At 41.1% G+C, this 27,583-nt stretch overlaps 1 protein-coding gene across 6 annotated transcripts in view; it reads right to left on the reverse strand.

The window, feature by feature from the left end:
- The window catches only part of DGKA (diacylglycerol kinase alpha), a 281,663-nt gene that overhangs the window by 29,044 nt on the left and 225,036 nt on the right, over positions 1 to 27,583 (reverse strand). For all 6 annotated transcript variants that reach the window (XM_033937010.1, XM_033937009.1, XM_033937011.1 and 3 more), the window contains 7 exons: positions 26,614 to 26,733; positions 26,166 to 26,258; positions 18,972 to 19,058; positions 3,346 to 3,419; positions 3,124 to 3,198; positions 2,891 to 2,976; positions 2,534 to 2,623 (listed from right to left, as the gene is read on the reverse strand). In XM_033937010.1, coding sequence (XP_033792901.1) covers positions 2,534 to 2,623; positions 2,891 to 2,976; positions 3,124 to 3,198; positions 3,346 to 3,419; positions 18,972 to 19,058; positions 26,166 to 26,258; positions 26,614 to 26,733 — 625 coding nt within the window. The remainder of the gene's footprint in view (positions 1 to 2,533; positions 2,624 to 2,890; positions 2,977 to 3,123; positions 3,199 to 3,345; positions 3,420 to 18,971; positions 19,059 to 26,165; positions 26,259 to 26,613; positions 26,734 to 27,583) is intronic.

The following is a 27,583-nucleotide window of genomic DNA, read 5'->3' on the forward strand; positions in this document are numbered from 1 at the left end:
ATTTCCCTTCAGCGTTTTTCCTCTCCACCCCACCTTTCCTCCCTTTCTCCCTCCCTGCCCCTTACCTTCGTGGCGCTTTTTTCCCTCCCTCCCCCGGACAACAGGCCCGGTCTGACAAACGTCCCTGCCCTGTGGCCGGCAACGTCTAAACTGTCTTCGTACAGCAGCTGGCTGCTGTATGGCTGCCATAAAGGTCGATTCTGATGCAACTTCCGGTTACATCAGAGATGACCTTTACGGCAGCCACACGCAACTCCAGCTGCTGTAAGAAGGTAATTTAGACTCTCAGCCACAAAGGTAAGGGGCAGGGAGGGAGAAAGGGAGCTGTTTCAAATTCACTGCTGAATTTTCCAGACCTGGCCAGCTGTGCACCCCCCCTAAGCCTGCACCCGGGGCGGACCGCACCCCCCCCCCCCATTGGTATGCCACTGGATCACAGAGATCCACAGACTATTCCACTGGTTAAAGTCACATCTGAGAATCACTTAATGTAGTGGCATAACAATAGCATGGTGGTGGGGGCAGTCCACCCTGGGTACAGATCCTAAGTGGATGCTCTGATCCCTTCCCTTACATTGCAGCCTGCAATCTTAGGGCTACCAGCAACTTCAGTAAGCTAAATGCATTGCTTTAGGTGGCCTGGAAGCATTCCCTCTACAGTGTCCTGCCTCTGCAGGGACAGGAAGTTGAATAATAATAATAATAACAGTTTATATACCGCAGGACCGTGAAGTTCTATGCAGTTTACAATGATTAGAAATGTTACAGATTGAGTGAATAAACAAAGTTACAGATTGAATGAATAAACAAAGTACAGATTTAGCGACAGGTGGTTCTTGCGGTCGGTTGTTAAGGACTAAGATTGAATAGGTTGGTTTCCTATGTATTTCAGGAATAAATGTGTTTTCAGGCGTTTCCTGAATTCTCCATAGGTAGTAGGCACAAGCAATTGTTCAAGGTCTTTACCCCATAATGCTGCTTGATGTGCGAGAAGATGCTGATGATGACTTTTAAATTTACAACCTCTAACCGGTGGAGAAACGAAGTTCAGGTGTGAGCTTCGCTTGTGTCTGTTGGTTGTGAAAGAGAAAAGGTCTGTTATGTATTTAGGGGCTAAGCCATAGAGTACCTTGAAGCAAAAACAACCAAACTTGAATTTCACACGTGCTAATGAAGGCAGTGTGCTCAGCTGACTGATGCTGCCAGTGGCCTGAAGGTTGCAAGTGGAAGTCTGCAGGAAGAGAAAAATGCTGCACCCGTCTGGGGGGAGAGAGAGGAGTACGATAGATAGCTGCCAAAGCATGAGGGATGGTGAGGGGTGAGGAAGGGAGACCAGGGAAGGGAAGAGAGAGGAGAAAAAGATGGCAGACCATAAGGGAGGGAGGGAAAGGAAGGAGAGGAGAAATGCAGACATTGAGGAGAAGGGAAGGAAAGTAGACGGAGATGCAAGACCTGGGGGGAAGAAAGGAGGGCGGAAGAAAGATGAAAGGGAAGGAGCCAGAGATGCCATGGGAAGGGAAGGAGCCAGAGATGCCAGACAATGGGGTGGGGGTGGAGAGAGAAGGAAAAGAGAGGAGAGCATGGGGGAGGGGTGGAGACAAAGAGTTAAAAATGGAGAGAAGAGTGAAGTTGAAATGAATCATATAAAAAAAGGAGAGAAGGGGCACAGGCTGGATCGAAGGGGAGAGAGGGCAGATGCTGGATCAAAGGAAGAGAGAACAGACAGTGGATAGAAGGAGCAGAGAAAGAGGGAAGACACTAGATGGGAAAGAGAAGAGAAGATGAGAAAAGCAGAATCCAGAGATGACAAAGGTAACAAAAAAATATATATATTTTTTATCCTGCTCTAGAATAAAGTAGTGTTGTAGCACTGTTGATAATAGTTTATAAATAGAAAATATAAATAAAGTAACCTTTTTATTGAACTGATTTTAATACATTTTTGACTAACTTTCAGAGACCAAAACCCCCTTCCTCAGGTTTTGGGTTCTCAAAGCTAATTGAAAATGTATTAGTCAAATAAAATGCTATTATTTTATTTTCCATTCTTTGTTTTATTTTTATTTGTTAATTTGTAAAATGGTAATTATGTCAGTTTTTTAAAATTTACATCTGCTATCTTTATATTTTGCACAGTATTAAGGAACATGTGTCTCTGTTTCTGTGGTGCTGCATTGTATGCAGGGTCCGACTTCTTGGTGGTTCAGTTTAACTTCTGTCTACATATTTCTATTTTTAGTTTGTGATTACTTGTTCCATACTGGACAAGGATATATTTGTATTCTATGCAAGATAAATCTGTACTATACTGACCTTTTTAGTTTTACAATGGGTGTATTGATGATGTTCTAGGCTCACTGCAATGTTTAAGATGCTGCCTTTTCCTAGGTACACCCTTATTGTGTGACTCATGGATTATTACTAGAAATAACTTTTTCATGTAGAGGAGGAGGTTGTTAAAATGATTGACTTTGGGTGTCAAATACATTAGATATGCCACTGACTTAATGCCCTCGACCTATGTATTTCTTACCTCCTCCCCATCTCAGACAGCGGGCTAGGTCATTGCCAGTCCCCAAGGGAAGTACTGCCACAGGGGGTCTGCTGGGCAGATTGATCTTATCTGAAAGAAGGACATGAGAGAGGAATGATAAAATCAAAATAATAGGAGCAAAGAAACAGGTTGAAAGCAGAGAGAACTGAGGGACACTAATATGGTTCTGCTCGGTGAAGCTTGGATCATTGCATGTTCTTCCTTATTTCACTGGTTACTGGTGAATTGGAGCAGCTTAGTTTCTTCTGCTTGGCTCAGCCTCTGAATTTCTTAGCTTACTGCTTTAAAAAGCTCTCTCTTAGCCTCCTTGTAGTCACAAAAATCTGCTTCACTCACCAATAGCATCCAGGATCCATCCTACAGTGCCATCTCCGCCACACACTAAGATTCGGAAATCTGGAACGTCCCGGAAAAAATTCAGCCTGGAAAAGATAGAAATGAGGAGCCGGTGAAGGTTGGACAGCAGAGGGCTCCGGCTCTCCCCAGTCCCTCCTCTCTTCTGGCTCTCTCTCTGATTCTCCCCAACCTCACTAAAGCATCTGACTGGTAGTAACATAAGAAGTCCTTACCCTGTAGTTGGGCCTCCCTTCAGAAGGTTATAAACTTGTCTTGGGTTCAGAAGAAACTGGAATTTCCGAAGAACTCTACCAAGTAAAGGATAAAGAGACAGTGTGAACCCCAGAGACTGCTAAGTTGAGATTCTGATGAAGTGCTGTGCAGGGACCTGTGGTTTGCCTTCAGGAAGCTGCCATTTTCCTTCACTTGTATGCATGTTTCTCTCCCCTGCTTACCTCTCTCCTTGTTTGCCTCCGCTCTTTGGATTCACAAAAACCAGCAGTGGGTGTGTCTTTGGAATAGGCATAATCTGTACAGAAACCACAACAACAAAAAAAAAAACCAGAAGAACTGAAACTGATTGATCAAGTAAAGGACCTGTCAAATATGGTTGTCATCATGAAAACCAAAGCCCCAAACTCCCACAGCAGAGCTTTTATCAGCAGCTTCAGGTCTAGGGGCATATGATAGAATAGTACCTGATAAGAACACAAGAAAAGCCATGCTGTGACAAGAAAAGCCATGCTGTGGAACTCTGCCTCCTGGTTCTGACAGTGGCCAGTCCAGATCACAAGAATCCAACAAATCCCCAAAAGGTGGATCTATCTTACAGTTCATTTCTAGGAAAGAACCATGACTCTTCCAAGTCTAAGGGTTTTTATGGACTTTTCCTCCAGGAACTTGTCCAAACTTTTTTTGAATCCTCCTGGTTTGTTGGTTTGATCATATACTGTGGCAACAAATTCTCCAGCTTGACTCTGCACTGCATGAAAAACAAACCCTTTTTCTATGATGTGTTTTCAATCTGTGGATAATTAGCTTTCCATAGGGTTTATCTATGTTCTGCTTATGTGACCAGGGCCAGGTGTTCTGGTAGGAATTAATATTGAGAAGTGTTATTGGTGTCATGGCCCCAAGTAGGAAGATATTTGTCTTTTCCTTCAGCCCTTTTAGACCCAGAATGGCTTTCACATAAAAATTAGCGGAGGCCACTGCCCTAGGGTTACCATATGGCTCCAGAAAATGGAGGACAGTTTGAAATATCTGGGTTTTACTTCTATTGTTTTCAATGGAAATAAAATCCCAATGTCTCAACCTGTCCTTTTTCTGACCTGCGTCCTGTTTGGTTTCTCACTGAAAAGTCAATAAGTCATGTGCTATTGGTTATTGTTAAGGATTACCTGTAGAAATATATGAAAAGAATAAATCTGAAACGCAAATTTTATGTTCTTTTATTTATTAAGTTTAATTTAGTATCCACAATAGTTCAACCTGGGAATCTTCTATGGGAGATAAAAGGAGAGTTTTTGGCACAGGACTTCACTCTTGTCTGCACAGGCCTCAGATACTTTAAAATCATAGATGTCTAGAGAGTATGCTAATGAGACAAAACTTACAAGAACACTGATGGGAATGTTAGCTCCTCTTAATTGACAATTCTCTCGTGAATCATAAGAAAATAATGAATATAAGAGATGAGTGGATTCCTGTGCTGTAAACTCTTGTCACAGTTCTGAGGAAAGAGGCTAAATTGGAAAGCTTTTTAAAGTAAAAACAATATACCACCTGAAAAGAAATGAATAGTAATTGAAATGTTCTTAGATATAATTGATTTAATATAATCATTCTTATGGATTTAAAGATATACAAATACAGAAAATAATCTTTCAATACATAAGAATGAAAAACTTTTTACTTATTCTTATAATTAATAATAAAATAAAAGAAAATATACAAAAATAGAGAAAAAAAAAAAAAAATGGTAGTACTTTAGATAATTATTAATAGCTTGTGGGAGTTATCTAAATCTAACCTCAACCTGCGTATCCAAGTTTTCGTAATTAATAAGGGGGGGAAGGGAGGGATAAGAGGGATGGGAGGGAATAAAAGGGAAATATATAAGGAAATCATGGGAATAAAGGAAAAAAGAGAAATGAAATACTTAAAACATTGGGAAAATATACATAATTTAATACCTGAAAATTTAAAAATAAATGGATATTAAAATTATGTCTTTAAATGTTAACGGTCTAAATCATATGATAAAAAGGAAAAAAGCACTATCATTTTTAAAAAGGCAAGATGCTGATATATGCCTTATACAAGAGACCCACCTCTCACATATAGAATCTAAAAAGCTAGAAGGAGGCTGGGTCAAACAGTGTTTTTTCTCACCAGCTATAGGGAAAAAGGCAGGTGTTGCTATTTTAATTAACAAAAAATGCTCTGCTTCATTTAAACTAAAAGCTTCAGATATTCATGGAAGATGGATAATGGTGGAAATGAATATGGGAAATACTACCATGACGTTAATCAATATATACGCCCCTAATTCGAACCAAAATGAATTCTTTAAAACTCTTCAACAACTGATCATACCACTGGCTACTTCAAATCTTATAGTAGCAGGGGACTTCAATGCTGTAATAGATCCTTTATTAGATAAAAACCCAGGTAGAGTTATGAAATCTATGGGACTAGATAATTTGATTCAATCTTGCGATTTAATAGATATATGGAGAATACTTCATTTTGATGGTCGGGAATTTTCTTTCTGTTCTCATGTTCACAATTCTTTTTCAAGAATAGATTATATCTTTACTTCAAAACATCTTGCACATCAAGTGACACAAGCAACCATTGATCCAATTATTCTATCTGATCATGGTGGAGTGTGGATCAAAATTAAAACTACAGATCAAAATAATAACAGACCAATTTGGAAAATAGATAATACAATGCTGGTTGACAAAAATTTCTGTGAAAATCTTCTAACAAAAATGAAAGAATTTTTTCAAATAAATGATAATGATGATATTAACAGAGAAACTTTATGGGATGCCTTTAAGGCAACCATTAGAGGACAAATAATTTCTTATTCGGCTTTTCTAAAAAAACAAATTAAAAAACAATTTTTAATCTTAGAAAAAGAGATAAAAAATTTAGAATCAAAACTTATAGAAAAATGGGAATATTCTATTCAACAAGAATTATTAAAATTAAAAGGTAAATATAATGAGATCTCATCTAAGATGATTAGGAAAGATTTATTTTCTCAACAAACATTGTACTATGGTAATTCAAACAAATCAGGAAGAATATTGGCAAACTATCTTAAAGCGAAAAAAAGAAAAACAAAATTAATAGCAATAAAAGATGAAAATGGAAATACATATACACAAATTGAACCTATATTAAAACAATTCTTAAAATTCTATAAATCTCTTTATTCTTCTGAAAATTATCCAAATAAAGAAAAAGATGGTTTTGAATTTTTAAAAATGTTAGAGGGTCCAAAAATTCCTGAACATATAAAACGAAGTTTGGAAGAACCAATATCACTAAAAGAATTAGGAACAGCTTTGAAGTCCCTTAGAGTTGGATCCGCTCCAGGTGGTGATGGATATACAGTGGAATTTTATAAAACATTTCAAAACTTTTTATTACCCTATTTATTAAATCTCTATCAATATCAACTCAATAAAGGTTGTATTAAAGGCACTATAGCAGAATCTTTGACTATTGTTTTGCCAAAGTCCAATAAAGATCCCACTTTGGTATCAAACTATAGACCAATATCTTTAATAAATGTAGATGGAAAATTATTAGCAAAAATACTTGCGCTAAGATTAGCTAAAGCTCTCCCCCATATAATAGGTATGCATCAAACAGGATTCGTTGCTCAAAGACATTCATCTCACAATACCAGATTAACATTCCATATGTTATATTTAACAAAGAAAATGAATGAACCTACTTTTGCAATTTCATTAGATGCAGAAAAGGCCTTTGATAGAGTAGAATGGCCTTTTATGTATCAAGCAATGGAATGGTTTGGTATAGGTCCTGGATTTATACAAATGATACAAACAATGTATAGCTCCCCTTCTGCTAGACTATATATTAATAATACGTTTTCAGAAAAATTTAATCTACAGAGAGGAGTTAGACAAGGATGTCCCTTATCCCCTTTGCTGTTTGATATTGTTTTAGAACCCTTAATATTAGCTATCCAACAAGCTAAGGAGATACAGGGTATACCTCATTCAGATAAAGAATATAAGATATCTGCTTACGCAGATGATTTATTACTATATCTGAAAAATCCAGAATCCACCATTCCACATCTACTTGAATTGATTGAGAAATTTGGAAAATTTTCAGGATATAAAATTAATTGGAATAAATCAGAAATTCTTCCACTAAATATACATTGTACAAAAGGTTTATTTGATACATTCCCTTTTGTTTGGAAGGAAGAATATATTAAATACCTTGGAATTTTGATAACAAAAACAGTAGATGAAACAATGAAAATTAATGAAAAATGCTTATTACAAAAAGTAATAGAAATGTGTGAGCAATGGAATCCTTTGCACTTATCTTGGTGGGGAAGAGTACAAACTGTAAAAATGATGATTTTACCGGTAGTATGTTACCAAATGGGGATGATACCAGTTTTCTTTCAAGATTCGTTTTATACAAAAATAAATAGGACTTTGACAAAATTCATATGGCTTAATAAAAAACCAAGAATTGCTCTAGCGTCATTACAAAGACCAATTAAGGAGGGAGGGGTAAATTTTCCCAACTTTTATAGGTATCATCAAGCCTATATCTTACGTCATGGTATGTATTGGATCCTCCCAGAACCCACAGATAATATTCCAGACTGGTTTTGGCTAGAATGGAGGCTTATGTTTCCATTACGTCTTAATCATGTAATTAGTATCAAAATGCCAAGGTTATACAAAGATCATAAAATATTTATGGATACCTGGAAAACTCTAAAATACATAAGTAATCTTACTCAAATTCCAATTAGTAAATCAACCAACCAAACTATATGGCTAAACCCCAAGATCAAAGTTGGCGGTTTTAAAGTCATCTGGAAACATTGGATGATAGCAGGCATTCGCACTTTGGATGATGTAATTAAAAATGATAAATTGCTGGAGTTTTCACAATTGCAACAAAAATTTGATCTCAATAAAACACAATATTTTAAATGGTTGCAATTGAAGCAATCTATTCAGAAAGGGTTCCCTGAATGGAAAGATCTCGCTAAATATCACAGTTTGGAATTCTTATGTTTCCAGATGGACTCAATAGGTCACAAAGCCGCACAGTGGTATAAATTAATATCTGGATATATAAATAAAAAACCAAAAAATGGTCTTAGAGACATTTGGAGCATTGAGATAAAACACCAAATTAGTGCATCTCAATGGCCACGACTTTGGTCTTGGAGGCTAAAATGTACGGTGTCAGCATCTATGAGACAAACTTGGTTTTTTCTTCTTCATAGAGCTTTTTGGACCCCTACTCGTTTACAAAAAATAGATAGTTCAAGATCTAATAGATGCTGGCACTGTCATATTGAAATTGGGACATTAGATCATCTTTTATTCTTTTGTCCATTTATCCTATCATTCTGGAAATCAATTTGGCCCCAAATTAACAGAATGTTAGAAAATCCGGTAGCCTTGACATATGATACTATATTATTTGGAACAACTATGAGAGCAAAAAGCCAAATTTCATCCAATAATAACAAACTTTTATTTATTTTAACTGGAATTGCAATACAACAAATTACATTCAATTGGAAACAACATGATAGATTGAACTATATGTTCTGGTGGAATTCGGTATGCCACATATATAAAATGGAACTTGCTATTGCAACACACAAAGGATACATGAATAAATTTAAAAAAATATGGGGACCATTAACCGATTTTTGTAATGAAGAATAATTTTTCCCATAAATAACACTGGAAACATCTAAAGACCGTTAACATGATTTCTCTTATGAATTTTTCCCATGATAAGATAATTGTAAAGAGGGAAATGGGGTGGGTTTTTCAATTTTGATTATTACATACTAAATTAATATTTAAAGAATATACAATAAAATTGATTTATGTATTATTGGTTGGGAAGGAGGGTGGGACAGGGGATTATTATATTAATGTTAAACTTGATATTAATATATGAGTTAGTCAAGTGTGTATTTAAGTTTCTATTGAGTTTATCTGTAACACTTGTTGTAACATAAAAAAAATGAATAAAGATTTAAAAAAAAAAAAAAGGATTACCTGTATAGGTTTTAAAGTTTGTGGAAATGACTGAGAGAAAATCATGAAGTTATTTACATGTGATATTCTGAAAACTGTACATGATTGAATTTTTCTTCTCTTTATTTGCTGGCTTTGTTTTATTGCTTGGAAATGGACATTGTCTGTTTCTAATCTAGTCTAATCTTAGATTTATAAACCGAGTCATCCCTAAAAAATAGGGCTCGACTCGGTTTACAACAATTTATCTAAAAGGGATAACATTACAGTTCTTAAAAATTATTGGTTAAAAAACGTTGAAACATGGTTAAGATTTTTTTGAAGTCCTGAAGCAAAATACAAGATCTTATTTGAGAAGGTAGATCATTCTACAATGCAGTTAATAAAAATGAAAAAGAATGAGCCATTTTACTGACCGATTTGATACTTTTAACAGAGGGAAAGCAGGTTCGTATATATGAATGGTCCTACAACCCAAAAATCTTGAAAAGTTTAAGGACAAAAGAATTAAAGAGTCCATGTATAATTTTAAATACTATACAAGCTCATTTGAACTGGATTGTATTGTTTGGTTTGCATTCACACTGTGATATTCTGAGTAGAGAATGACACGGAGACAAATTTTCACCCGTCCCCACAGGAATTCATTTTTCCGTCCCATCCAGGCGAGTTCTTTTGCTGTCCCTGCCCCATTCCTGCAAGCTCTGTCCTCATCTGCACAAGCCTCAAACACTAAAATCATAAGTGTCCGAGGCTTGTGCAGTTAAGGCAGAATTTACAGGAATGGGGCAGGGACATGGACAATGACAAAACTCATGGGGCACAGGATGGGGAAATTGAGTTCCTGCAGGGACAGGGACAAATTTGTCTCCGTGTCATTCTCTAATTCTGAGGGCTGTTCTTGATATGTTTTGTGCCTGAATAATTAGAAATAAAATTATTGTCTGGACTAAAAAAATCACTGGTATTGTGCTGATGTTTGGCTATTTGTGTGCAATGCAGAACCCAGCTTGCCTCACAAGTTGTACTTTTATTGATTTTCTTTAAATAAAAATAAAAATGAGAAAAAAACCCCCCCCACTACAGGATTAAGATGTTTATTTGCAATGACTTAGGCCCATAAAATTGCATAAAATCATCTTTCTGTTTTGAGCAGGGAGATGTGGGAATGATAATTTTATTTTTCTTTCCAGCTTATGATTTATCTTTAATCTTATCTATTGTTTTGCCTTTTGTCTTTGTTTTGTTCTATTTCTATCATTTAAATTTCTCCAGAATTCTACTGTTCAACGGCTCCCCCTTCTGCTTCTATTCCTTTCTCTCCTCTCTTCTACATTCCAAAGTATTTAGATCAATGCTGTCTTGTTAAAATGTTTATTTTATTTTTATTTTTCCTCTAACTCTACTTTTCACTTCTCTATTACCCTCCAGGTACTTTAGTTAGATTGTGAGCCTTCGGGACAGTAAGGGAATTTTTCAAGTACCTTTCTTATTTCTAATCTTAATGTATATTTTCTGTAAACCGCTTAGAACCTAACGGATGTAGCAGTATATAAGAAATAAATTACATTACATTACATTACATAATTAAGACTGCAGGGATGACTCAGGAGTGTGGATGAAAAATACGGAGACAGGGAGGGGATGGGGATGACAAATGTGCTTCATTGCAGGGATGGTGAGGGGATGGGGATGAAAATGTGGGGACGGTAAAGAATCTTTGTCCCCGCATCACTCTCTAGTACATGGAGCCTGAGAAACCTTCCGAGTTCTGGGAAAATGGGAATGTATAAGTAAGCTTCCATCAAATCCAGTGAGGCTAGGAAATTCCCCGGTGCTATGACCGAACGACTTCAGATCTAGGATGGCCCTCAAATTGTCTGAGACTCTTTTGGGCACATTAAAGTATATTATCTGCTCAAGTCCGATTCTGCATCCGGTACTGACTTGGATCTCCCGAAGTCAGTTTACTGTTGCTTTGACTTGCCGCTTTTCTAGTTTTCCTGCCAGAGAACCTACAAAAAATTTCCGAAGAGGTCGAACAAACGCGAGCTTGTAGTCCTCTCGAATGATGCCCAGCCCCCATTTGTCTGAACAGATCTTCACCCAGGCCTTCTTGTACTCTGAGTCTTCCTCCTGTTTGGGGAAGCTCAGTGTCATTGGGAATAGCTGCTGAGCAGGGAGTGGATGCTTGAGGTCATCTGGAGCCCCCAAACCTCTGTCTAGATCTCTGAGCAGAGGAGCTCATCGCTGCGTGGTGAGACCGCCTATAACCATGAAAGGAACCACAATTCAACCTCCCAGGGCACATGGTTTACTATCTAACAATAACTTAGGACGATCCACCACACTCACCATAACATCGTCTAACCCCTTGCCAAAGAGCATTTGTCTTTTAAAAGGGACCCTGCTAAATGGGGATAGAATAAGTAGACACCTTGATCATGACCCTACAAATGTCATATAGGGCCATCTCCTACATAATCCACCCCCAAATTTCCTTTACATTTGATATACTGCAATGGAAGAACATCTATGCGGTTTACATGTAAAAACTAATAGTTAAAATAATATAAGTAAAGGCAAACTATAATATCAATAATAAAGGCAAGAAAATAAAGAATTTAAAACTGATTTTGTGCTCTTTGTTTCAGACTGGTCTCCGACAGTAACACCTAGGGATACGCGCTCTCCTCTGCAATGGAGTTCAGTATAGCCTTTTATGGCAGGCGTGCCCCATGAAGGAAGCTGCAGCCGCCACTTTCAGACCCAGATCTAAAGCCTCAAATTGTTTTTTGAGGACCAAGTCCACTCTGCGATCCTGTGCATCCTTTAAGATCACTCCTCCCTTATTAGAGAGCAAAGTCTGCTTAGTTACCGTACATGTGCTATCCACCTTAGGTGGGGTAAAAATATTGCTGAGATCAGGAGCCATTGGGTACAATTTTGTCCTAACCTTGGCAACCCTCAGATGGCCTTCTGGTGCCTCCCAGTGCTCCGTCAGCATCATGATTTTCTCTGGGTCTTAGAGGTGCTCCTAAACAAAAATGGAGCAGTGGAAGTCTGTGGGAGCTCCAAATTTAATTCCCACACAGATACTGCAATAACTTCCATCAAATCCGCCAGTTTGAAAAATCTGCACACTGTTGGGTCCGCTCCCAGGTCTATGGCTGCTACAGACTCTTGGCTGTTATCACCCACCTGAGTCCTAGAAACCTCTAAACCTGAGGATCCATTCTGAGGGAGAAACAGCAGTGACTCTGCCCCCATTCTCCTCATTCCTTTTCCGAATGGACCTCTGGTTCCTGCGGTAAAGTTTTCTGTTGGAGAACGGCACACTACAAAGATAAAACCCCCCATGCGCAGCTACCGGCGATACTTCAGACTGTGCAAATGCTTTAAACAGAAACAAAAAAAGTAATCCAAAATTCCACAGGTAAGAAGGAAAAGCCAAAAACAAAAGGCAAACGTTGTGGAGTCGATGTTCTTCTTAAAAAAATTAAAGTTTATTGTTACATATAATGAAATCCAATCTATTTGTAAATGGTGTAAATCATAAGAAGACAACGACCACAGTTAATGAAGAATGTGGACCCACGTAGGGTAGATATGACACGGTCTGTGTTTTGGCTAAAAAGACTTCAGGTTGATTCATTGGTTCAAAAGAATTTTTATACTCCATGGAAATTAAGAACTATCAAAGCATATTTCGATATTAACTCTTTTCGTTTGTCGGTTCAATCACTTGTCCTTAGTCAGCTGGACTATTGTAATATTATTCATCTTGTAGGTACTGAGAAAAACCTTCATAGACTATGTATAATTCAGAATGCAGAAGTTAGATTGATTTTCAATTTAAAGAAGTATGACCATGTTACTGATTTTTATCATCGACTGCATTGGCTTCCAGTTGAGGCACAGGTTAAATTTAAGATGGGCTGTATTTGTTTTAAGGCATTAATATGCTCAATTCCTGAGTATCTTATGGAATCTTATTATCACAAATTCTAAACATCATAGGAAAACTCATGCATTGTTTTCTTTCCCTTTTGTGAAAGGATGTAAATACAAGAAATTTCAGGAACGACTATTATCTTTTCAGGCAGCCTCATGGACTAGGGACTTAACTTATATATTTACACTCCCAACTTCATATAATCAATTTTGATGTGCCTTAAAAACGTATCTTTTCAGGGAACACTTTTCAAGTTAGAAATCGGGTGTCTATTAATTTGTATTACTAATCTTTGTGAACTGCATAGAACTTAATAGTATTTGCAGTATACAAGTGAGTTTTATGTTATGTTATGTCAGGGGTCCAACTTCTATCAATGACAGTTCTAATGAAAGTTGTGAACTAAATCAATAAAATCATTACTAGACCAGTAACAATTTTATTGACTTTTAAAGTGACTTTTTAGTCACTAATCCGGTGATTCAGTACACAACTTTCATTAGAACAGTCGTTAATACAAGTTGTACCCTCGAAGAAGATTTTTTAGCCGAAACAAAGACCGTGTCGCTGATGGCACTGAGAGCTATCAGAGAAGACTTTGGATGAAGTAGCCTGGGAAACTCTGAGAGCATTAGCCAAGATCTAAGGAGCATCCAGTGGAAGGACCAGCAGGGACGTGGCTACCGGCAGACTGACCGGTGAATGGCATTGGAAACTGCTGAAGACCTGGAGGGCTAATACAGGGTCAGAGGAAGGACTCAGAAGAGACCTGGAGGGACGGAGTCCAGGGAGGACCCAGGAGAACGAGGAGTCCAGGGAGGACCTCGGGATGAGCAGGAGGTGTTGGGAAAGCCCAGGTCACATGTTTTATGAGTGTGTTGGAATAACTGTTTACCCTATTGTATTTTACAGAGAACAAAGGTGTCTGGGGGTGGCTATATGATGGGTAATGCTGCTCAGCCCAGTCACATGGTCACAAGGCTTAACCAGCAGAAAAAGGGAGGTGTTGATTCCCCTGTACAGGTCGTTGGAGTATTGTGTTCAGTTTTTGAGACCGTATTTGACAAAAGGTATAAGACAACTTGAAGTGGTCCAGAGAAAGACAACAAAAATGGGTGGGGGTTTGCGCCAATAGAAATACGAGAAGAGACTAGAAGACTTGAATATGTATACTCTGGAGGAGAGGAGGGACAGGGGAGATATGATAGATGTTTAAATAGTTGAAAGATATTAATATAGAATCAAATCTTTTCCAGAGAAGTGAAAATGGTAAAACTAGCAGGCATAAATTGATGTTGCAGGGAGGTAGATGTAGGAGTAATGTTAGGAAATTCTTTTTCACAGAGAGGGTGGTTGATGCCTGGAATGCCCTCCCAAGGAAGGTGGTGGAAAGGAAAACGGTGATGGAATTCAAAAAAGTATGAGATAAACACAGAGGATCTCTAAATAGAAAATTAATGGTATAAACTGAGGAACTGAAACCGATACTGGGCAGACTTACAGGATCTGTATTAGAGAATGACACAGTGGCAGTTTACCCGCGGCTACTGTGTTTAGCCGCGGGTAACCCGCCAAAAACGGGGAATGAAAATTAGCACCCCGTGGAGCGGTGAACGGTCTTGTCACCACAGTGAGGCATAAAGGATCGTGCGGTTCCCGCAGCCCCCATCCGCCCACCCGCACGCCGGCTCAATCGTTTAACCAGCTTCCTCTCCACCTCACCTTAGTTTGCCGGCTTTCTTTTTCGGCGACTGGAACGCTTTCAAAAGAGCCGCGCACGTGCGGCTGCTCAGTATTCAATCTTCTGCTCTGACCCAACCGGAAACAGGAAGTTGCAGCAGAGCAGAAGATTGAACTTTGAGCAGCCGCGCATGCGCGGCTCTTTGAAAGCGTGCCGGTCGCCGAAAAAGAAAACCGGCAAACTAAGGAGAGCTGGAGAGCAGTAGCATACCAAGGGGGGGGGGGAGGGCGAAAAAGGTAATGGCGCCAGGCCTTGGAGCACCGAGGCAGACCGCTTCTCCCCCCTCCCAGCCGAACCCCCACTGACCCTCCTATCTCTCCCCCCCCAAGTGAACCTTTCCGACCCTCCCAGCGAAAGCAGCAAACCTCCCTCCAGTAGCGTCGGCTTTCTCCTCCCTCTGCTGCATCACTGATGACGTCATCAGTGACGCGGCAGAGGGAGGAGAAAGCCGCGAAGGAGGTTTGCTGCTCTCGCTGGGAGGGTCAGAAAGGTTCACGGAGGGGGGAGATAGGAGGGTCAGCGGGGGTTCGGCTGGGAGGGGGGAGAAGCAGTCTGTCTCGTGCTCCATTACCTTCTTCGGGCAGCAGCAGCGTTTACAATTCGCTGCTGTTGCCGGCTTCAGGCCTTGTTCTCTGCCGGGTCCTGCCTACTTCCTGTTTTCATGAAGACAGGACCCGACAGAGAGGAAGGTCTGAAGTGGGCAACAGCAGTGAATTGTGAATGCTGCTGCTGCCCGATGATGTTCAGGACATCAGGACATCGGGGAAGGAGCAGGGAGAAATCGGCTGCTGGCTTGGGGGTGAGGGTAGGGAAAGAATCGTGGAAGTGGAGAAATTGGCACGATGACTTTGTGGGGGCTAGGGGGAGAGAGAAAGAAAGGAAAAAATAAAGAGGGGGTCAGGTGGGAGAGAGAAAGAAAGGCAGAAATAAAGAGGGGGTCAAGAGAGAGAGAAAGAAAGGCAGAAAGAAAGAGGAGGGCCAGGGGGAGAGAGAAATAAAGAGGGAGGCCAGGGGAAGAGAGAAAGAAAGGCAGAAATAAAGAGGGGGTCAAGAGGGAGAGAAAGAAAGGCAGAAAGAAAGAGGAGGGCCAGGGGGAGAGAGAAATAAAGAGGGAGGCCAGGGGAAGAGAGAAAGAAAGGCAGAAATAAAGAGGGGGTCAAGGTGGAGAGAAAGAAAGAGGAGGGCCAGGGGGAGAGAGAAATAAAGAGGGAGGCCAGGGGGACAGAGAAAGAAAGGCAGAAATAAAGAGGGGGGCCAGGGGGAGAGAGAAAGAAAGGCAGAAATAAAGAGGGGAGCCAGGGGGAGAGAGAAAGAAAGAGGGGGGGGGGCAGGAGAAGAAAGAAGAAGGACCAGAGACTCATGAAATCACCAGACAAAAAGGTAGGAAAAATGATTTTATTTTCAACTTAGTGATCAAAATGTGTCCGTTTTGAGAATTTATATCTGCTGTCTATATTTTGCACTATAGCCCCCTTTTACTAAAACGCAATAACGGTTTTTAGCGTAGAGAGCCTATGAGCGTCGAGAGCAGCGTGGGGCATTCAGCGCAGCTCCCTGCGCTAAAAACCGCTATCGCAGTTTAGTAAAAAGGGAGGGGGAATATTTGTCTATTTTTGTATAGTTGTTACTGAGGTGACATTGCATAAAGTCATCTGCCTTGACCTCTTTGAAAACCCGCGGAATATAAATGATAATTAACATTTTCTCTGCGTACAGCGTGCTTTGTGTTTTTAAAATTTTATTGTTGGTAGATCATTTTGACTTGGCCACAAAGGTAAGGGGGAGGGAGGGGAGCTGCTGAAAGACATCTAGTAATCCTTGCAGGCTTGACTGTGCAGGGAATTATTTTTGTAAAATCATGTTTTGTTATGTGACTGGCATTATCTAGACTTTAATTTCTATGAATGAATAGAATGAAAATGATATAAAATTACTTGCTTGCGGGGACCGCGTGTTCCGGCTCACACAAGGAAGGAGGGGGTGAAAGGGAAAAAGTTTCTCTTCCTTGGAAATAGATTCTGAAGTGACCTCATCAAGGAAGACCAGCACCAAATGTACAAGAAATCCCTTAAACAATGTCAAAAGAGCCCAAAATAGAAAACTGCTACTGCCTTGAGACTCCATTATTGAAGGAATCAACTTGAAATCACAGAAGAGACAGGAAAAGGTTAAATGCCTCATGGAATCCTCAGGTACAAAACACAAACCAAATTGTGAATGAAATCAGAGCAGACAGTAAGAATTATAAAATTGATGTCATTATCCATCTGGAAAAAAAGGCGTACTAGAAATAATGCCTCAGCAAGTAAGGGAGAAGAGAGACTGCTAGTGATGGTGGGGGGACTGATAGAAGATATGAAAGAAGGGTGGTAGAAAGGAACAGATGGTAAAGGAGGGAGGGAAGGGTGGTGGTGGAAAGGAATAGAACAGACATTGAAAGAGGGTAGAGAGGAACAGACCCTGAAAGGAAATGTGGAAGGCAGAGTGGGGAGAAGACGCTGGAAGGAAGAAGACAGATGCCAGACTATGGGGGAGCGGAGGGAAGAAGATGGGTGCTAGACGGGGACGGTGACGGGGCGGTGAATGGGATGGCGGTGACGGAGCGGTGAAGGGAACGGCGGTGACGGGGCGGTGCAGAGGATGGTGAGCAGGGGACGGTGCAGTGACGGGGACAGATTTTTTTCCCCGTGTCATTCTCTAATCTGTATCCCCCATATATGGTAATTTAGTGTAGGATGAGCTGGGGAGGGCATCGATGGAACTCCAGTAACTTGGAACATGAGGATGTTGCCGGGCAGACTTTACAGTATGTATCCCGCAAACAACAAGATGGTTCGAAAGGCTGGAGTGAGCTTTGACGGCAACTCCAGTAACTGGACAGTACCGGGTGGACCTTATGGTCTATAACCCAGAAATATCAAAGAAAAAAGATCATTTAATCACAAATTTATAAGGCGTGCAACTAATGGGCAGACTGGACGGACCGTTCAGGCCTATATCTACTGTCATTTACTGTGTTTCTATGTATGTAATATTGCAAGTGTCTGAATATCTTCTTCCACACTAGCCGATTACTTTAGCTATACTCTTATCAACGCGGTATGTCATATTCTTTCTATTTGATTCTTATACTGATCATGTATCCTTCATTCAATATTTATTTTTTGATAGAGGATGTATAGTGACTAATGCAGTTATTCATTTTCTTATTTTTTTATATAAACTCCCCCCTTCAGATTCAAGGGGTTACGAGCACAGCACCCTCTTTTATGTGTCTTTAAGATACTTTAACTCAGAACTAAGTGCTCTTGAATGATTGTTGGCTTTCCCTCAAGGCCTTCTAAAGTCATCAGAGACCTGCCTCAACCTGGACCTCTATCACATGATTCAATCCCATAAAAGCAGTGATAACCTTTTCCCCATTACTACAGTAGATGTGGTACAATCTAGAGGTCTGCATAGGAACAGGGATCACGGGGGTCCCGCGGGAATCCCCCCTAACCCACAGGACTCCCACGGGGACCCCCCTCTGGCCCACGGGACTCCCACGGGGACCCCCCTCTACCCAACGGGACTCCCATGGGGATGGAAGGCTTTGGAAGTAGGGTTCGACCATATAATATAATGGACACATCAGCCTTAGTAAAAGAGGGGGTTTTAAGTTAATTACCTGAACAGAAAACAAAAAAAGGGTTCCACCAAAGAGATTCCACAAGGAAAACAGCAGCACAAACACAAAAGAAACTGTGGAATTGATGATCCTGTCAGAAGTAATTGCTGCTTTTTATGGGGACGGGCAGGGATGGAGGTAATTCCTTGAGGGGATGAGTGGGGAGGGGGAGGATCCTGACGGGGACGGGTGGGGACGGAGAGAATCCTGGCGGGGATGGGTGGGGACGGAGAGGATCCTGGTGGGGATGGGTGGGATTTCTGTCCCCGCGCAACTCTCTAGTACAATCCCTCTCCTTTTTTTGTCACATTTCCTGTCTGTGCCTCCCTCCCCATTATTGTGACACTGTGTCAAAAGTTTTCCCTATGGTAAATACCCACATGCTGGCACAGAGGCACTGGTAATTTTTCACATACCCGCAGAGCCTGCCCATCAAGGGTACTGAAGGTCGGCCAAGTGTCTTCCGAGGGCATACCACCATTCTTCTGGCTGTTCTGCCTTCCCTGGATGAAGAAAACAAAAGCCTATGGAACCATGTCAACAAGAGAGCCATATATGGATGCCCAATGACAACTATCTAAAGACCTCTTCAGTGTTACCCTAATTTGTATTTTTGGGGGGACTTGAGACCTTATTACAAAGACCTGATAATGCAAAAAGGTTATATTAGTAAATTTCAGCAAGTCAGGGGACTGTTAACAGATTTTTGTAATGAATTATTAACTTTTCCCATGTTAAGGTATTTGATTAGGGGGGAAAAGGGTGGGTTTTACTTGTTGTTATTATATAATACATGAGTATTTCAATAATTTCACAGTAAGGATGATTTTATGATTTATTGAATAGGGAGGGAGGGGGAGGGGAGGGATTATTAGATTCAATAAGAATGATATAAATGTTAGATTTCTTTCATAATATTTAAAATATTATAGAATATTAATTTGTAATGAAATGTTAAATTTGATGCTTATATGAGAGTTAATCAAGTGTGTATCTTTAAGTTTTAAATGAGTTTATTTGCTACACTTGTTGTAACATACGAAAATGAATAAAGAATTAAAAAAAAAAACCAAAAACAAACATTGTTAATATATACATGACTTTCTGATTGTTATTTGTTTAAAGATATGTACTTTTTTCAAAATATAATAAAAATATTGAACTTAAAAAACAAACACATCAAGAGAGACTGTCTGGGATGCAGTTGCAGAACACCTTCTCTCCTCCCCAGATCTAGTGTAGGGCCTGAGCTAACTGAGGCACTGGCATGAGGTACCAAAGCTCAAAGAAACCAGAGATCTACTTCACCAACTAAGCCTAGAGAGCATGAAGAGTGCATTTTGCTCTCACTGTTGTGTTCTTTTCTCTGCCCAGCCACAGGTTTGAACATGAGAACAGTTAGAACATAAAAATATAAGACTAGGGTTACTTAGACTTTTCTTAAAAAATAAACAAAAGGAATTTCTTGGATTTAAAATACAAATGTTTCCAGACCTGGCACGAGACACACAAAAATGCAGATGTGAATTTCTGATTATGAAACCGGGTGTAATTGTTCTTGGGGTGACTTTTTTCCTTCGTCACCCATGCAAATGTGTGACACAATATCAAATGCAAAAATATGTCTTTTTTGACCCTAGCCAACTGACAACCTTCTTGTCCGAGGCTTGACTGAAAGCAGGGACAACATGAGTGCTTATTGAAGTTTGATATACTTCCCTAACTAATGGATCTTTCTTATTTCTTATGTTTCTTATTTGTGTTATTAATTGCTCACTGATTCTAAGCCTTGGATTCTACATTGAGGACTTGAGTTAAAGTTAAGCTACTAAATTCCTATTATATTGGTTAGATCATTATTATTGGTAAGGACCTTCTTGAGGACTCTGACCCGGGATTCCTTTGCATCACGGAATCCTGGATCACGAAAGATGACATATTTACACAAAACGAACTCTGCTCCCATGGCTACCAAGGTCTGTTTTCTCCCAGAATTAACCGTATAGGCGGCGGTCTGGCACTTATCTACAAATCATTCTTTGATGTCCAGCTCATCGAAAAGAACAGCCACACCTCTCTAGAATACATGTTGGCCTCGGTCAACAACGAACTCCAACCTCACCCACTGGGCATCCTACTTCTTTACCGCCCACCTACCCCTTGGAACAAATCCTCTGATCTCGTTCTCGAAACTATTTCAAACGCCTTCCTCAAATTTCATTGGGGACATCAATCTCCACCTTGACGACAATACCAACAAGGATACGATCGAACTGAAGAGCTTCCTCACCTCTCTCGGTTTCTCACCCCCCTCCTCATCCCCATCCCACGAAAAGGGACACACTCTAGACCTCATCACCTTCCTTGATCTTACCGCCTACAAAACCTTAGCTGGCGACACCCGCTGGGAACAGGTCCCTTGGTCTGACCACTTCCTTGGGACCTTCTCCCTCCCCATTTTCATGTCACATCTCGGGGCTCCTCCCCTCTCCTCCAATTCCATCACTTTTCAAAAAAAAATCTCAAGCGACTTATTCTGGACAAAATTTCTCAAACAATTCTCCTCCGCTCCTAAGCCTGCAGACCCTAAATCCAACTGGCATAACTGGACCACCCTCTCTGAATCCACCTACCACTCCCTCGCCCCCCTTTCCACCAAATCCATCTCCTACCCTCGTAAAGCCCCCTGGTACCTCCCCCATCACAGAGAACTAAAGCAGAAATGTCGAGCTCTGGAGCGTAAATGGAAAAAATCTAACTCCCCTTCCGATAAACAATCCTGGAGAGCCAATATTAAGCACTACAATTCAGCGCTAAAAAAATCTAGAAAGAACTTCTACGGTCAGAAAATCTCCAGATCCAACAACCAGAGTAGTACTCTCTTCAAAATCTGGCGCTCCCTAACCTCCAAAAAAGACTCCACCTCTCTCCCCTCCTCCCCCTCAGCCGATGTTCTAGCAAAATTCTTCAATGAAAAGGTCACTACCTTACGATCCTCCTTCCCACCTGCAGTCGCCTACAACTCCCTGGTGCTCACTGACCCCAACCCTTCTCTGCCAACCTCTAGCGCTTTCCCAGCCGACAGACTCTGGGCTGCCTTTGACCAAGTATCCGATTCCCTCACCCTCAAACTCTGTCTCAAAATGAGTTCGTGCAATTGTTCGTTAGACCCTTTCCCCTCCTACCTCTATGAGAAAATACCCACTCAAGCCATTTCTTCCATTACCAAACTCCTAAACTCTGCTCTACACTCGGGCCTTTTCTCCCCAGAAATGGGCCATATCGCCTTAACCCCGCTACTGAAAAAACCCAACCTCGACCCTTCCGCTCCATCCAGCTATCGCCCAATAGCAAATATTACCCTCCTAACCAAGATGCTCGAGTCCATCATATCGACCCAACTCTCATCCTACCTAGAGAAATTCTCCATCCTCCTACCCTACCAATATGGCTTTCGCCCCAATTTCAGCACCGAATCTCTTCTGACCTCCCTAATCTCCAAGGTCCAACAACTTCACTCCCACAACAAGTTCGCCGTCCTCCTACAATTTGACCTTTCTGCCGCTTTCGACGTTGTTCACCACGACATTCTACTTTACCAACTCTCCGAGATTGGCATCACCTCTACAGTCCTTGATTGGTTCTCAAAATTCCTTCGTTCCCGTTCCTACACTGTCAACAAGAATAGCACCTCATCCTCCCCCTGGATACCAAGCTGTGGAGTCCCACAAGGTTCACCTCTATCTCCTATCCTCTTTAACATTTATATGTCCTCCCTAAAACTCCTCCAGCTATCCTCCCTTGAAACAATTTACACCTATGCTGGTGACATCCTTGTCCTTCTGGAGACAGACTCGAACCTCAATGACATCTCAGAGAACATATCCTCCTGTATCTCGAACCTGCAATCTTGGGCCCACACCATCCAAATGAAATTGAATGAATCCAAGACAAAACTTCTTTGGCTTGGCCCAAAACTAGCTCAGCTACCCACCTCAATCCCACTGTCCTCCGGCTCCACCCTGCAGCTCGAATTCTCCAGCAAGGTCCTGGGCGTCATCATTGACTCTACACTGTCCTTCAACGACCACCTCAACTCCCTGGTAAAAAAATGCTACTTCAGCCTTCATATGCTGAGGACAGTAAGATCCTGTTTCCATCAAAAACATTTCGCCGTTCTCGTCCAATCCATCATCCTCTCCAGACTGGACTATTGCAACTCCATCTCCATCTGCCTAATGAAGAAAAACCTCCACAGACTCCAGCGGATTCAAAATGCCGCGACCAAGCTTATCTTTGCAAAAAGTAAATTCGATCACGTCTCACCACTCCTCTCCAAGCTTCACTGGCTTCCGATAATTTCCAGAGTCCACTTCAAATGCATCTGCCTAACTTTCAAGATCCTCCACGGCATCCTTCCTCCATTAATCCCACTGTCCTGGAATTCCTCGAATCTTAGTACCACCAGACCTACTCAAAAATCAAAACTATCCTTCCCCTCATTAAAAAGTATTTCCCACCCAGGAAAACTGGGGACTTCCCTCCTCTTCAGATTCACCGAGCTCTGGAATAACCTTACCTCCCCTCTTCGGAACCTGAGTGCTCTCCAACCCTTCCGCAAACATCTTAAAACCTGGCTTTTCTCAAAAACTTAATCACTCCCCCCTCATCTGACATCCTAGCTCTTTAACACTCCTCTTTCCTCTGATCTCCATCTAACCCCTTTCCTTGTAGTTCCTCTCTCTTCACAACTCCCTGTAAACCGTGCCGAGCTCTATGACCATGGAGATGGTGCGGTATACAAACCTAAGATTTAGTTTAGTTTAGTTTAGGTAATGTATTTTTTTTTCTTTTTCTGTTTAATCTTTCTGTACAAGTGGATACTTAATATATTAATGAAAATATGATAAATAAATAATAAAAAAAAAGAATATAAGACTAGCCTTATTAGGTCAGACCAATGGTCCATCTAGCCCAGTATCCCGTCTTCACGGTGGCCAAACCAGGTCACAAGTACTTGGCAAAAACCCAGGACAAGCAGTGGTTTCCTCCATGTCTGTTTCAATAACAGACTGTGGACGTTTCCTCCAGGAGCTTGTACAAACTTATTTTTTAAACCAGCTCATTAACAGCTCTTACCACATCCTCTGGAAATGCATTCCAGAGTTTTATTCTCTGAGTGAAAAAATATTTCCTCATATTGGTTTTAAAAAGAATCTCCCTGTACCTTCGAGTGTCCCCTAGTCTTTATAATTTCTGATGGAGTAAAAAAAAAAAAAAAAAAAAAAAATAGATCCACTTATACCCATTCTACACCACTCAAGATTTTGTAGACTTCAATCTATCTCCCCTCAGCCATATCTTTTCCAAGCTGAAGAGCCCTAACCTTTTTAGTCTTTCATCATACGAGAGGAGTTCCATCCCCTTTATTATCTTGGTCGCTCATCTTTGAACCTTTTCTAGTGCCGCTATATCTTTCTTGAGATAAGGCGACCAGAACTGAAAGCAAAACTCCAGGAAAAGTCGAACCATAGAGCGACACAGAGGCATTATAACATTCTTACCCCCTCTTCTACAAAGCCACACTAGCAGCTGCTGTGCTGCAACAGCCCTGAAGCCCTTGAAATCTCTATGGGCTTTGGGGCCATTATTGCATGGCTTTGTAGAAGAGAGGGTTAGTCTTGTTTACCATTCCTTTTCTAATAATTCCTAGCATCTTGTTTGCTTTCTTGCCAGAAAATCTGATCATGTAGCTCAGGGGTATCAAATGTCGGTCCTTGAGGACCGGAGTTGCCCACCCCTGAGATAGACTGTGGCTGCTCTGTTGCGCCTCTCAGTGCTGTAGTAAGGGGGGGGCAGTCCACCCTAAGCGCCATCTTGATAGGGACCGTGACACTCATCCTCCTCTCCGCCTTCCCTGCCTCCCCACTATTGTGCACGCCCCTTCCCTTCCCAGCACTTCTTTAACATTCGAGGTGCAAGCAGCAACCCCAACCTGCTGCTCGCACCAGTGTCGGCTCTTCTTCTGATGTCACTTCCTGGACCCGTGGCTAGGAAATGACGTTAAGAGAAAGAGCCGATGCTGGTGCAAACAGCAGGTTGGGATTACTGCTCGCGCCCTGAACGTTAAAGAGATACAGGAGAAGGGAAGGGGCATGGGCGAGCGCAGCAGGAGAGGGTAGGGAAGGAGCGGGGGAGAGGTGGAGAAGAGGGCAGGGGAGGGGGGTGCCACCGCTCTGGGCGCCTCTCACCCTCGCTATGCCACTGGCTCCACTGACACCAGATCCAGGACATAATTCCACTAGAGGCATTCTGCCTGAACCTCAGCAAAAAAAGCACAAAGGGCCTTCAAGTTCCGGGTGATTCTATTTTAACGATGAACCCAACACGGGCCGTGTTTCGGTGTTTCCGCCTGCATCAGGGTTCAAAAAGACATATAAAAATCTTTGCCCAAACTGGTAATTAAGGAACACGCTCGGTCTAACAGTCGATCTGGTGCAACAAAAACAAAAATACGTGCATATGTATTGTTGTGCAATTCAAACAGTGTTCATACGCATATTTTCGTTTTTGTTGCACCAGATCGACTGTTAGACCGAGCGTGTTCCTTTCTCTTCAGTTTAGTCAAAGTTTTTTATGTGCCTTCAATACCGTGATCTTTTAAAGTTCTAAAGTTAAAAGGGGATAGATTCCGTACAAACGTAAGGAAGTTCTTCTTCACCCAGAGAGTGGTAGAAAACTGGAACGCTCTTCCGGAATCTGTTATAGGGGAAAACACCCTCCAGGGATTCAAGACAAAGTCAGATAAGTTCCTGCTGAACCAGAATGTACGCAGGCAAGACTAGATTCAGTTATGGCTCTGGTCTTGGACCTAAGGACTGCCGCGTGAGCGAACTGCTGGGCACAATGCCCAGGAGCGGCAATTTTTATGTTCTTATACTAACAGCAACTCTTTTTGACCTCTGACGTAGACACTAAAATATGGCCCATGTCGGGTTAATCATTTAATAGAAAAAACAAGAAAAGCACAAAACTCGCCTTGTGGACACCAACTATGCAAACACACAAACAGAGGCAAGTGAAGTGTCCGAGTCCAACCAAGGGTATTATATTTATTAGTCCAAAATGAAGAAAAACACACTTTTCTGTTGTGGTCCTAACTAAGATCTCAGTTTCGGCAAATGCCTTCTTCAGGGGACTAGTGAGATACTCATTAGGCGTATGCACTAAGGAAAAAACACTGTGTCAGCATGATGAACACAAAACCGAAACAGTGTTTATCTGTGATAAATAAATAAGTAAAAATTTAAAACAACGGTAAGGTAAGGTAGCTATTCCCACCCCTGCTTTAATCTAATAAGAGGCATTTATGAACTGATCATTTCACAACAGGTCCAAAGCAGTTTACAAAAGATTAACCAAGTTTATAGTAGGAATTACCAAATATTGAAAGAAAATGGGAATTAAATAAACCAAGAAACAGCAAAGAAGTTAAAAAAAAGTTTATGTTTTTGCAGAACAAAAAATAGAAAGGCTGCTGCTTAACAAACAGGGGCTCACCATATCACGTAGGCTACATTCCTCAAGTAGGGTTCAAGCAAATCACTCACCAGGATGATGGGGCATATGGCAGCAGGGGGCAGGATGTGGTCCTTCAGCACGCCACAGTCACATTCTGCGGGTATGGTGCAGTCATCATGGATCTACCAGGAAAGATAATGTTCTGGCCAAGAAAGTACTTATCCAGCAAAGATTTCAAGTTTCAGGTAAAATTAGTAAACAAAAAATAGAGCCTGTACTTAGTTTGCATCCACAATTTTGATAGAATTGTTTAAGCTAAACCTTTTGCAAAGTGCCAAAGTCCATTTTCAGGACAAGTTCTGCAGCATTTTATAAAGAGATTTTGCTTAACTCTGGGATGTTTTCCTTCCAGAGAAGGGAAGGAGCACAGAGTGTGGGTAGAAGAAGAGGGGCTGAAGGGACAGGGGTGGAGAGCAGGGGGTGACTGGGTTGTATTAAAAGGCTCAGAGCACTCTGAGGGAGTTTGTGACTTCTCACCTTCATGTGGCACCAGACGCAGCACATGCCAGTCAGACTCTGGAAACTTTTTATTTTCTTCTGGCACTTGTCACACTTGTTAGCTTCACATCCACCTCTCACCCAGATGTGAGTCTGCACCTGAGAACGAGAGACAAAAAGAGAGAGAGAGAGAAATGGGGAGAAATGAGTTGGGCGACAAATAGGGAGAAGTCAATCAAGAGAAATAAGAAAGAAAAGGAGCAAGAGAACAGAGAAAAAAGGAAAGAGATTCTTTAATATGATAATTCAAAATACTACATACAGGGTGCCCACAAAAACATGCCTTGATTTTAAATGGTTACAAAATCAAAACTTATAGGAATATGTTTATAAATAAGACGATAGCAAATACAAATCCCAAAAAGCACGGTTAGCAAGATCCTACACAATCGCTTGCACTTTCACCCTTATAAGCTGCAATTGCTGCAGAAGTTACAACCTTCAGACAATGCAACGTGACAAAATGACCAGGTGTTCCTCGAGATCACCGTACATTACTGTTTGTGACTTTTTCCTTTAGGGGTATGGATGACCTGCAGGAACGCATCACTGAAGATATAAATGCGATTATGCTGGATATGCTTCGGAGAGTCTGGTCCAAGCTCGATTATCGTATCGATGTTTGCCAAGTAACAGGCGGAGCGCCCATCGAGTGTACGTAATCAACAGATATCATATGAAACTTTATGAGTTGATGAAACCGTAGCCTGAAAGGTGAAAGAATATTCCGATAAATTTTGGTTTTGTAACCATTTAAAATCAAGGAGTGTTTTTGTGGGCACCCTGTATTAATAAACATGTATCCCAAACTTTACAGTGAAAAATAAAAAGTGAAACAAAAAATTGTAATCTCAGTCATTGCTTTCTCGCTTCGCTGGTGGCCTGGGTCTAGGATGATTCATCATGGCCGTCTCATCGTGGCCAGTTCAGCACGGCTGTTTCAGCACTG

The sequence above is a fragment of the Geotrypetes seraphini genome, chromosome 3 (assembly GCF_902459505.1).
Source record: "Geotrypetes seraphini chromosome 3, aGeoSer1.1, whole genome shotgun sequence".
In the NCBI taxonomy this organism is placed as follows: domain Eukaryota; kingdom Metazoa; phylum Chordata; class Amphibia; order Gymnophiona; family Dermophiidae; genus Geotrypetes; species Geotrypetes seraphini.